At 38.0% G+C, this 13136-nt stretch overlaps 1 protein-coding gene across 6 annotated transcripts in view; it reads left to right on the top strand.

Annotated features, from left to right (window-relative positions):
- PMS1 (PMS1 homolog 1, mismatch repair system component) overlaps positions 1 to 13136 on the top strand; it is a 46350-nt gene that overhangs the window by 30440 nt on the left and 2774 nt on the right. For 4 of the 6 annotated variants that reach the window (XM_035572620.2, XM_050711773.1, XM_035572621.2 and 1 more), the window contains 3 exons: positions 4119 to 4568; positions 5112 to 5242; positions 12906 to 13066. In XM_035572620.2, coding sequence (XP_035428513.1) covers positions 4119 to 4568; positions 5112 to 5242; positions 12906 to 13066 — 742 coding nt within the window. Of the gene's footprint in view, positions 1 to 4118; positions 4569 to 5111; positions 5243 to 8461; positions 8805 to 12905; positions 13067 to 13136 lie in introns of those variants that run through there. The other 2 variants (XM_050711775.1, XM_050711774.1) reach the window with 2 other exon arrangements.

Raw genomic sequence — 13136 nt, 5'->3', positions numbered from 1 at the left:
CAGTGTTTTGAGAGTGTATTTTCTATTTTCTTAATGTTATGGAAGCAGAGAGAGGGAATTAAGAAAGATCACTGAAGAAGAAGTTATGCTAGTCAAACAGTATAATTTTAAACACTAATGAGAGATTTGATTAGGAGAATGGTAAGAAGGAGGAGCTGTATCTATTGAATTACTATTAACCTATCTGTTTTTTCCTTGAATCCTGTACCACATGACTCTTCTATTTGAAAACATCTGCATTGTTCTGAACACCAGCCATATCAGAGTGAAGCAAAACCTTAATATCTAGCTTTTGATTTACCTAATTTAAAGGTCACCAAACAAACAATGTGCTCTGATCACAAAGCCATGCCTGTGAGAAATAGTGTATTGTCTATCTCTGCTTCAGCAGAAAGCTTAATGTAATAGTAGAAATCTACTCCAATTATATTTGTGCTTTTAATGAAGTGAAACAAAAGGTTCTGCCAGCTGTTTCAGAAAATTTTAATTTGCTCTGCTTTAGCTTTTGAGATTTCACGGTTGCTTTCCTGGTACAACTGTTATGTTTAAGAGTGTGCCTACAGATTAACATTGTGTTAGTTCAGGAAGGAGACCTCTCTGGTAATGAATTTTTATCTTACATATAGGACTGAACGCAGTATAGTCCAATGTATGTTAAAGTCAATGAAAAATTTCCCACTAGTTGTGTCAATACAGCTCAGCTTTGGTATAGCTCTCTTCCACTTTTAAGATTGTAAGATTGCCTCTGAAAATAACAAATATGAAGAGATCTGCAGGTATCTTTTCCTTCAAGGCAACAATCCAGAAGAACTGTTGCATGTCTGGCAGAGAACTTAAGACTTGCCTACCAGATACTCTGGATAAATTGGGCCACCTAGAGGTAACAACAAATGTATATGCAACAGGTCTTCCACTGAGCACGCTATACCTCCAACTCCCTGCGACCTTTCTGGCAAGCCACCTCTTTTCCTAGGCTCCAGACCTCCGTCCTTCTGCGATGAAGTCGCGTGTTTGGGTTACAATGGGTGTGCTTGGCTTCAGCGTCCCTGTTTATCTCTGTGGCTTCTCCAGCAGGTCTAAATGAATTTAAATGCCTTTTGGGAGCAGTACAACTAACAGATGTCTCATAATGACATAGGATAGCCTTTTCAAAACAAGCCAGCATTTATTACTCAACCGGAATGTAAAACGTTATGGTCTTTAGGTTATAATAGAAGAGGAAAGCTTCCATGCATGTCCATGTTGGCAGCATTGCATATCCTCCTGCTTTGCACAGCCAGGATTTAATTTCGTAGACTCACTCTGCTCTTACTTAATACAGCTTGTGTGTGTTTCTGGCCTTAATATTTCTTGCGTATCAGGCTCAGGTAACAGGGGGAGAAGTCCATCCAACCACCACGACAGGCAGCAGAAATTATCCTGAAGGTGTAGGAAAGGTTCAGAGTTACACACACGTTACCATGGGGCTAACAAATTACCTTGTCGGTGCTGTGCGGTAATTCTTTGTGAGTATATTTGTACCTTGGGAGAAATACCACTTCAGGTAGCGTGGCCCTTGTTGTCTGTTGACAGATTGGAGCATGCCCATAGACTGTCATTGGTGACCAGTAACTAGCTCGTGGCTGGTAGCTTTTGCCTGCCTGATATATTTTTATGCATTTCATGGCTTTTGTGTACTCCTTATTTGCAAATCTTTTGGTATAGTTTCCTTTGGGGTAAATATACTTGCCTAGCAATTTCAGAAGAGTATTTTTTAATCCTTTATTTTAACCTTTTAGTCAGTATGTTGTTTCCTTTGGATAGGGGTCACCAGGTGGTCATTGGCCATGCACTGTATTCCTAGCCAGCTCCATTCAGATGCTGCCAGATATTAATAATAAATAATGGTATCAATAATTGGTATCAGTCCTTACATCTAGTCGTTTGTCCCCAGCATTTGTTCAGTAGTAGTAGCAGGTTCATATCCTCCACTCGGAGGAAGCTGTGCTGGTCACCTGAAACCTGCATATTTCAGAAGCACGCTGTGACAAGCTGATAGGAGCAGTTAAAAGCTTTGTTTTTTTCCCTTCACAAAGGCAGGAGACACAGAAATAGAATGTGACATTTACTTATGATGAGAGTTTGAGTTGTCTGGGTTTCGTTATGTGAAAAGGCTGATGCTGAGAGGTATTACATTCAGAATGGGATACCTCTTCTCTGGACTTGCACAAGTCGGTGCAAGTGGCCAGTTCTGGTCAGAGTTTGCTCCAAATAGCTCACCTGAGGGCGGTAGTTTTATTTGTCTACTCAGTGTAACAGTCTGAGAGACATTATGTTAATTTTTTTTGTTGTTAGATGCTGAACATTTCATTTAGGTTTAAGCTGCAAGGAGAAAGTAATGAATTGTGGGATGCATTTTTCTAAGTTGCGCCAAAGTTTCCTTTGAAACGAGGCTTTATTCTAGTCTTCCAATTCCCTCCTTACACACAGGTTTTTGCAGATTTCCTTTCCTTTAGGTTTTGTAAATGGAGGAAAGGATCCTAACTTTACAGTCTTAATTCACAAAACAGGGAAGAAACTGTTCTTGTTGATTATACCTGCTTCTGTGGAAGGCCCTTTGAAAAAGCAAAGGTGTTCCCTAGTAGTTTGTAAACTGGCTGTTTTCTTTGATTCTGAGACAAATCACTGATAATCATGTGCAAAACCCTCACAGTGAGAGCTTGCAAGGCTAGAACTTTTCTGATGGTGGCATAAAATGACAAATAAGGAGGATTTTCTTTGAAAGTGTTTTTGTTTTGGGTTATCTGTATCACTGAAAGCTCAGTACTCTTATAGTTAAATAGTCTCCTGCATTATGACTGTGTCTATTCAAAACAAAGTATTTATTGATCTGGTCAAAGCTATAAATGTATTCTGGATAAAAAAATTCTGTTCAAGTGATTTCATCCATTCATTTTAAGAGGAGCAGATGTTTTTTATCTTAACATTTACTCCATATTTTCTAGGACATGATTTATAGCAAGAAACTATTTAAGCTGACTTTTTTAGTTAACTAAATATTGGTACCATATGTGAGTGCTAGCACATCATAATTAATTGCAAATGGTGACCCTTTTGTTGACCTTAATTTTCCAGTGTGCATACACATAATTGAATTAAACTGTTCCAGCAAGTAGCAATAAATAAATATGACCAGCTAAAATACTTATTTCCAATACTTACACATGATAGTACTACCTTTTATTGAAGATCAGGTTGGTATGAATAACCTGCCAGAATTCAGAATATCAAATCAGGGCAAAAGAGGGAGTTAGCACATTGCTCCTTTGGCCTTCGAAAAATCAGGTTCTTATGTAGGAGGTGAGCATAAACCTAGCATCTATAAAACTTGAGCTATCTTCCTGACACTTGCAAACTCATTAAGAATCCATTCAGGTTGTAGAGATTTAGTATGTAGCAATGGTTTCACTGTTTAGAAGCATTTAGAATAGTTCATTATTGAGTACTTTTTTAAAAATCTGTATGTTTATTAGAGTTCTGTGATAATGTTATTTATTCTGGATTCACAGGTTTTTATTTCTCTGGCTTATTGTAGGCCATTTGAAGTCAGTGTAATTCTTTACCTTAAATAAAGCTTGAAGCTTATGAAATTATTTAACCTCCATACTCCTAGGTAAGCGCTTGGACTCCCCTTAAAATTTGCATAGCTCTAGAAGCTGAAATGACTTTGTGAGTAGGGCTGGATGCGCCTGTGACAAAACTCCTTCAAAAGCTGTGCATCTGATTGCAAATTTGAGTTAAACGTAGTCTTTGGGACTGAGGTCTAAAGCAATCTGCTGTGGCTCTTGGTATGATGCTGTAAGATGCAGCTTACTCCCCCCTGTTCAGTAACTCAGGTTTTCCTGGCTGTCATGATGAAGGAAATTTTCCAACTCCTCATGTTCACTGGGTAGGGTCACTTACCAATCCCAATCTCCCTCCCACCCCATTCGTAGTGGAAGCATATTGATGTGGCTACTTAAATGAACCATGGGTGTTCTTGCCTATATAGGAATGGTTTCCTTGCCTTTTGCTAGTATGTTGGGAGTTGGAGTCTGGGGTTTCTTGTTTGGTTCAACTGGTTCATTTTGTCTTTTAAGTTATGAAATAAAAGCTGCTAAAGACCTGGAACGATACAACAGAGAGGCCAGTAAAGCTATGCAGCAAGCAGTGCACAGACCCACAAAGGAGACAGAGAGACAGAAACCCAGGCTGAAGACTTCCCTGTCCAACCAGCAGAAGCTTGACAAAATGTTCCATGCTCAAACTGAAAAGAAGCAGAAATCTGACCAGCCTTTGAAAACTGTGACAGTACCTTTTTCCCTGAGTTCCTGTAGACATCAGAGGCATGAGAAGAGTAATTCAGATGAACACGAGCTTTACCTGATCCGTCATCAGAGTTTTCCTGATATCTGGATATTTGCTACTGAAAAAAAGCTAATGTTGCTGAATCCATATAGATTGGAAGAAGCCCTGCTGCACAAAAGATTGCTGAAGAATCATCAGCTTCCAGTAGAGAAACTGGACAAGCCAATTGTGTTAACAGACAGGTATAGTACAAATGAGCAAAAATTTGTATATTATTTAAATAATTTATGATTATTTAGAGTAGGTTTGTATGGCCCCGTTTGCTAATTCTGTGACTATTTTAATCTGAAAGCATTCAAAGTATAAAAATATGCTCTTAGAGATAAACAAATGAACAAATAATGAGCACGCCTGGTCATACTCCAGTTGAAATAAGTATGAATTCTGACCTGTTTGGCTGGTAGAGCAGTGAAGACAAGTTTCTTCCCCAAGAGGGAAACTAAATGCTGCACATTTTCACAACTTCACTCTAGCCAACTTTCCCCACGGATTAGGGAATGGCTGATGTAATTATTATTATTATATGTCTAAACTTGGTCATTCTTTAAGATACATGAATAGTTGATGTTTTATATTTCTTCTTTAAGCAAACTGCTTTTTTCCAAATACTTTTAAAAATTTTTGACCACTTTTGATATCTTAAAATTTTTAATGTATTTTTCTCACAGTTTTAATTTTCAAATTAATTATTTTTTTTTAACCTTCTGGCTGTTTTTTCTTTCCAGTATTCTTGGTGGATCTCACTATATGTCTGCTCTTTACAAAATGCAGAAGGATTACCAGAGATTAAATGGATCAGGTTATTTGACAGATCCAAGGCTTGTAGCAAATGGATTCCAGATAAAAGTGATCGAAGGTATGATGGTTTTAAAATCTTTTTAGTCTTACTGGGGCTTGCTGCTTCTGATTTACTGAATTAAATGATGTAGATCTTGTTATTCAACATCACCTTACCATTTAAAGCACTGAGGTCCTGCCTTCCTTAAGATTGAGAATGTATTGCTTTGTTAGGACTGTAATTGTGTACATGGAACATTGAGTAATAAAAACTAGTAACTGAACAGAAGACATGAATAAAAAAGGAAAGGTCCGTAGATAACAATGTAAATGAGCACTTCCTATTTACACATCTCAACATTTCAGAGTGCTTGAAATCCACATTCTCCTGACATTTTTATAAAAAAAAAATAAGAATGTATTCTCCAAATGCTGGATTGCCATTCTGACAGAATGATTAAAGCGATGAGAATTCCATAGTCCAACAGCTTCTTCCAAGAGGATAGTTATTTGCAGAATCCCCTGTGAGTACATACTTTAGCTGACTATCCCTCTACCCTTCGGAAGTTGAGGAGGTCCATTAAGGAGCCGGAGCAGGTTATTGTTCTTCTCTCATATCAGGATTTAATACAGAGCCCAAAGGGGCCAGTGAAGAGAGGGTTAGAGGATCACTGTCAGCCCTTTTGGTAGAGTTTGTTCTCAACTCTCAGACCGTCTACTTTTCAATGCCTCTATTTTGATCACAGACTAGATCTGTTTAATACAACATCCTTTCACCTTAGCAAGAGAGATTTAATGTTTAAACATTTTTCTGAAGAGTGATTTACAGGGATGCTGTTGGAAGTCCAGAGGCAACCCATCCAGGGTCAGTTCTGTGCAACAGGATTTCTCCAGCAGACTTCCAAGAAAAGCAAACTTCCTTGGGGGTGGTACCTAGCTGTGACAGCTCGGAGAAAAGGTTCACTATAAGAGCTGTTAGAAATGCTATAGCTTCATGTGTTACAGAACCCCGCATATGTATAGTGATGACAGATCTACTCTAACATATGGGATCTTTTAAGAGTAGGGACAAAAAAGGGATGTAGAGTAATTCCCTCAGTTAGAGGCTGGCTCTTGGGAAGAACAGAGCCTAAGCTGTTTTCTTTTCTTAACCATGCACAACAAAAACAAGGACGCTTCTTTCTGACTGGCTAAATCCTGTGATAAATAACAAGAACTTTGTAAAAGAAGCGTTCATGGAAATAATCTTAGATTGAATGACTAGGGGAATAGAGTGCCTATGGTAAGAGACAGCTCTTAAAAAGCTCGGTCAAGTAAATCAGAAGCTGAGCGGGTCTATGGTTTGTCTCTAGACAAATACGGGAGGAAGGGAGCCTTTTTGCTCACATACCTTCCTTGGGGGGTGTAGGGGGCTTCTTCCAGTATTCAGGTTTGCACAGAATCCGATTAATGTAAACTGGTTGTGAATAAATTCACTGTGGAAAATTTTGAAGACAGTTTTTAGGTAGCAGCAGCAGCATCTCATGATACCGGAGAAGGGAAACTACTTTTAAGATGGTTTGCTTAGTTTAAGAGCAATATTTAACAAAAAATACCAAAGGACTCGACCTAGTAACCGGGAAATAGTAAGTAACTGTCTTCAAATACGATGTCCCTAACTGTATAAAATCAAGAAAATGAAGTCTTGTGAGGAAACTTGTTCGCATTTGGATCGCAGTTAGTGGAAGTATGAACGCTACTCCGTTGGCTTTGTGTGTGCTGTACAGGTTGAGGAACCATGGTAGATGAGTCGTGGACTTGACCAGTACTATATGGCCAGCCCATATGGAGAATGGGAATCTAATTCTGTTCTTTGTCCTAGTGTTATATTTTAACTACTTGAATGAAATGTTAATAACATCTGAGGCTTGTCAGTCATGTTTATAAGCTTCTGCTGATGACATTATGGCAGTTCCAGCCTCTGGTTTTAAAAGAGCATATCATTGCAGAGGAAGGTAGAAATACCAGGAAAAAAATGGAATTTCACCCAGCCTTTTTTCCAACTGACCCAAGGATTTTTACTTAATACTTCATCAGTTCCTCTTTTTTCTTTCTTTTATTAAACTCCCTCCTGAAATACGCTGCAAACTATTGCTGTTACAAACACTTAATAAATCTATTTTTCAGGAACACAGATATTAATTATTAACACTCCTTACCTGCCCTTTTTTGGAAATTTCACTATGTAGTTTGGAGCTCTTTAATTTCTAGATCCTTCTTGCATTAATCTTTACGTAAAGTGACCTGCAGACCAGGCATGTTTTGTCCAACTTACACCTGAATATTCTGTAGCATTTCTCAACTTCGAGTACAAGTTCATCTCATAAAAATTTTACAGTGTCTTTGTTTGATTTGTTTGTTTTTAAACTCAGCCTATAAAGGGGACGTTTGCTTAGAAGTTTTTGGACTACAAGTTGTCTCAGAAAAGTTTTTTCTTCGGTACATACTGTTAATTATTTGGGACGGGTTGCTGCTTCGCAGGGTAGATGATGATACAGCTTGCTGCTGTTCGTGGAGGGGTGCCCAGAATGTAAATGCACGCTTAACCCCTGGTAGCTGGAGAACTTCACTGCAGCAGTATCCATAGTAGCACACCTGAATCCCATTTTCTGTGTGCGCGTACCTTTGAAAACCTTATTTTTTCCCCAAACTTGTTGGCCAGATTGGATCAGTCCTAGTATTTGCTGTTTCTTAATTGAACTATCAACTCTTTCTTGCTGTCGGGACCCACTGTAGTGTATTTAACAGTCTGTACTTTCCTTGGGCGCTTCAGCCCTGATATGGCCGTGGTAGATGTCCCTTTCTGACTCATGGTTGATTTATTATTAATAGCCAGTAATGCATGGCCTCCTTTTTAAACCTGGGGTTAAGAGTGGTTTGGGTTTTGTTTGTGGTTTTTTTTAATAAAAATTTCCTTTTTCTGACCAATTATCACCTAATTTGTCAGCTCTCTTGAATCTTCTTTTGATTGCTGTTTCTTAATACAGACTTTATTCAACTCCTCTGATAACTTCATACCCCTTCAAAGGACAGTCTGAATGCCTTTGGGACAGTATATGTCCCAAAATTGTGGACAAAAATCATAGACTGATCTCTGTCTTACTATTGTTACAGTAATTCTCCATGCAGGGAGCAACATTGGAGTTTTCCAGGCAACCTTGTAACAGGAGCCATGCGAGAAGACAACATCTGTAAAGTAATGCCACTTTGTTCACCTCCTCCTTCTCCTCCATCTGGTGATTCACTTGCTTACTTACAGGCTTGGTGGGGCCCTTTCTGCTGATCTGAAGGCTCAAGGTGCACCATCTGCAGGTGGTGCCAGTCCTCATGTCAGCACACGTGAGTTCTACACTTGCTTTGCCTTTCAACCTGGTATCATGAGACGAAGTTAGCAAGTTAATGGCACGGTACCACCACCATATCACATTTAAAGGATGACGCAGGACCGGTCTGGCCATGCAGAAAGACAGTCAGTCTCTGAAGTTGGTGCACAGACCATTCATCTCAAATCTCTTCACCATGTGGGGACTTTCAGAGTGATCGGACATGATTGTAATGTACAGCATTTTAATGACTATTTTTGGGACATCCTCATCTTAGAGGTTTGTAGAGATCTAAATTCTTTTTGTGTTCTGTAAGCAAGATGATTTCATGTAGGCCCTCCCCAGAGCTTTCTTTTCCAAAGTATCCATCTGATTTACTTCTGATCCCATGGACAGGAAGACTGAAATGCTTGACTTCAGGTGGAGCATTGCCAATATTGCTGGCTAACCAGTGGTCAAGGAAGTTTACGTTTTGGAATTTTGTGTCTTCTGTTGGGAAAATCAGAACCCTGCCATTATTATTAATAGTGGCAGATCTTCTGCCACTGTACTTGGGCAGTTCCTGCCACTTTAAAGTTGGGATGTTGAAGTGCTTTTGGAGTTAGAATTGGACTGGTTTTGTGTTTGTTTTTTTCCATCATAGATATTTTTTTTTTTTTAGTAGCAGAAAGCTATTAACTTTTTATTCAATTTATTTGCCTAAATGATTAGTTTTCAATTTCATCAGCCTTATATTTCCAAAATGTTTTTCTCTGACTTCTCCTCGTAGGGCTTTGAATGGTCTAATTAGGACTTTTCTTCCTATCAAGGACTCATTTTCACATGGAGTTCTGATCTTGTTCTGTCATTTTAGCAGGAAAACTCTTTCAGCTTCTGGCAGTGTTATCCTTTTTCACCAGTGCAGCCTTTGGATAGCAACTTTTACAGAAGTACAGGAGTTTCAGGCCCTACTTGTGTGTTGCCTTCATTTAAGGCCAAGTCTGTCCTTAGAATACTCCTTTGCTGTGAGACAAGAATGTCATTTAGCTTTGTTTTTTATTGTTTTTAGACTCTGACTGCAACCAAAGCTGTTTTAAGTATCTTAGACATTGGACGTGTCATATCTTCTTGTTTTGGTAGACCAATATTTTTCATAAAGTCTCTTTGGCTCTCCTTATATTGATTGCTCAGCAGTCTAAAGAGTTTTTAACTAGATTTTTCTCTGGATAGCTGACAGTGAAAAACATGTTGTGAAATAGCTCAGAAAAAGCTTCTTGCTGTAAGTATGTCAGTTAGGCAAAATCAATGGTTTCTTTGTGGAATGTGCCAGTTGTTGTGATCTGCAGAGCTGTGACACTGAGCTCCAGTCCTCCTTCCACTGCCATCCCACCCCCTCATGTTTTGGCCTTACTGAGACTTCCAGTGGTGCTACCTTTGGGAGAGCAGTCTGTTTGCTTTTACTTAACTCAGTACTCTGGGATCTTCCAGGCATTTGTTTGCTGGGTGTAGCTTGCAGTGATCCCTGTATACAGAGGAGCATTTCAAGAAGTAAGATGAATTACTTTCCATCCAGTTCTTAACATGTTTTTGGAATATGGACCTTTACAACACGTCTGTCTCTTTCCTCCATGACAGGATGAATTTTTGGATGGAAAGGAACTGGGAGCAGGGACCATGTCTTACCCTTTTTTTAAATTATTTTTTTATTATTATTTTTACGGTGGGCCTAGTGTCATGCCCTAAGGTGTGCTGTTAGGGTAGAATTGTATGCTTAGTAGAATATGTGTATCTAACCTATGTATATGCAAAGAATGTGCTTACAAGGCTTCAAAGAGCAGTAACAGGCAAATAACCCATCTTCCTTGGTAACATGAGCTGCCTCAGCTCTTGTAACCAACCAGTGGAAAATCATGCTGCTACTTTATTTCAGCTTGATTTTGATCATAGACTGTCAGCTAGGTACTCTTAGAGTGTCACCTAATCTAGGTAGCAGCTGGAATAGAACAGTTTTTCCTGGCCATCAAAAAGGAATTATCCAAAGATGATTGTAAATGTTTTGTTTGGACAGAAAAAGGGGTAATTTGTAGCAATGAGAAATCCACATTTTTAGTCAGTTGAAAACTAGTTTATTTGTTCACTGACATATTTTCCTTGGAATTTGCAGAGCATTTCACAGAAATTACCATGGAAACTGCTTGAAGACTGCTGTTTGAGTACTCAAAAATCTTAATGTATATTTTGTCAAAAATTTACAAGTACACTGAGGTTTGGACATCTGCTTATATCATCAGATGTTGCCAATATCTGAATTCCTGCAAAGACTTGCACATAAATATGTTAATCAGCATGCAATGGACTACTTTTCAGTTTCAAGAATGTAAGCAGAAAAGGAGAATGATACACAAACAGAAGTACTAAAGAAGGAAATTTCACAATTTGTATTGTTTGTTCTTATGTTACACTTGCTTTAAAGTCTCATCTGACTTTCAAGTAAGTGAAAAGTATTGTGAAGTCAAATCTGACTGTCAAAATTGGCATACAGAGAAATTGCTATTGGTAAAAATAAAAAGTTTTGAGCATCAGCAGTCTTACAAGCAAGCATGTCTGACTAGTTTATTGGATTTGCTTAAAAAAATGCTTAGTAAATCCTGGAACTCACTGTTGTGAGACTTTAAGAGGGAATACAAACTTTTAAACTGAAAATCTTAACATTTGAAACTTAATGAAGTTCTTTGTCCTGTCTTTGTTAGCATATAGAGCTTTGGTAGCCTATAGAGCATATAAAATCCTGTCATTGGTAGCATATAGAGCATATAGAACTATTGAAGGTTCATCAGATAGGATATGCTCTTATTGTAGAGAGAAAGCAGCAAGTGGTCTGGAACAGTGACACAAATCTAGTCTTGCTTTCATTAAAACAAAATTTGCATAAAAATGAAAAGAGCTGGAGGAGATTAAGAACAGACTTCATCTTTGACGCTGTCTCTTGCAGCCTTTCTTATGGGGAAATATTGGCATAGTACATGGTCTTATCTCGCCTTTAATAACTGGCAACCTTTCGGATAGTTTAAAGTTTTGCTTTCAGCTGATTCTGATCACAGGCTTATGCTGTACATAAAAAATGCAAGCAGTACATAAAAAATGTCTGGTTTTGCTGGCCAAGATAAGGGAAAGACAGCCTGAAAAAGAAGAGGACAACAATGCTGGGTGAAACAGGAAATAAAGCTTCAAATTTGAAGTGGTGCTAAATATATAGCTGGAAGTAGGTTATGCGATTTTTATTTCTTTGTATCAAATTCCCACTCTGGTCCAAGTGTCTCTGGCCATGAAGCATAAAACAAATCCAACATTGTTTACCTGGTGACACACTCATATTTAGAGAACTGTTTTCAACCTGTGTAGTCCTTCTGTTGACCTACAGACTTATTTAATGACTGTCGAGTAAACAGTGCCCAGTCATGGATAACAATCTCATTACAATACCTAATAAAAGTACATTGTGGTGACTTATATTGCACATATGTGTTTTTTCATTTCTAAAATCTTTCAGATCATTCCTAGTATTAGCCTGTGTCTTTATTAGGAATGTGAATTGTCCCTTACCACAGTTTTTTAGTTTAATCCTGTTTATACATATCTGTTTGTCTCCTGCTTTTTTGACTTTGCAAAAGTTGGGTGTTTTTTTTTGACTTTTTTTGTGATCCAGGCTGAATGTAATTTAGCCCACCTTGGGCCGTTACATAAGAGTGGATTTATTTTCATTAGGAATTGTACTTTGCCATGCTTTTCCTGTGAAGTTCTTATTTCTTAAGTTTGTGGCGGAGGAAAAGGGAGGGGATCCATGCCGGTTGGGTTGAGATTTCTGTGCACGCTATGAATGAGCACTGAAGGTCTCTTATACATGAGCTGGGTGCCTAAGAACTTCCTTCTGATAGCATTTGAACTGTACAGATGTTTAAACCAATTCCATAGGAAGTAGTGCCAACACTGTTTTATTTTTTTCAAACTAAATTGAATTTTATTACAAGCTTCTAATTCAATTTTATGTATGTTTTAATAAAAGCTGTAGAAGTTTTAATTTTAAATAAATTTTAATTAAAGCTATGCTCAAGACTGGGAATGTTGCAAAATGCTTTAAGCATTTAAACAGTGCCAACTAGGATTTGAATTAGAATAAACAGAAGTGTTTGTGATGTCAATATGCACGCATCATGACTGTGAAACCTTGGACAAAAAAATGCTTTTCACTCCAGAGAAGGATGACAAAAAGGTTTCCTAGTTGTATTGAATTCATTATATTAATTTATTAAGCGATTTTACATCTGTTTAATTTTCCCTGCATTGCTCCAGAATAGAAATCAAAGCTGTGTATAAATTACTGTTTTGTTTTCATATTTTCAGGTGCTTCACCTACAGAAAGTCATATGGAAATAGAAGGAATGGCTAATTGTCTGTCATACTATGGTCTTTCTGATTTGAAAGAAATTCTGAATGCAGTAGTTAATAGGAATGCAAAGGAAGTATATGAATGTAGGCCTCTCAAAGTGCTAAATTACTTGGAGGTAAGACATAACAATTTGCTAGTAAGTGCTGACCAGCTAAGCTTATAGTAAGTCCTTAAACAGCTTGACA

The sequence above is a fragment of the Cygnus atratus genome, chromosome 6 (genome assembly GCF_013377495.2).
Source record: "Cygnus atratus isolate AKBS03 ecotype Queensland, Australia chromosome 6, CAtr_DNAZoo_HiC_assembly, whole genome shotgun sequence".
Taxonomy (NCBI): Eukaryota; Metazoa; Chordata; class Aves; order Anseriformes; family Anatidae; genus Cygnus; species Cygnus atratus.
The sequence above is the reverse complement of the archived record's forward strand: the minus strand, read 5'-3'. Positions and strand labels throughout refer to the sequence as shown.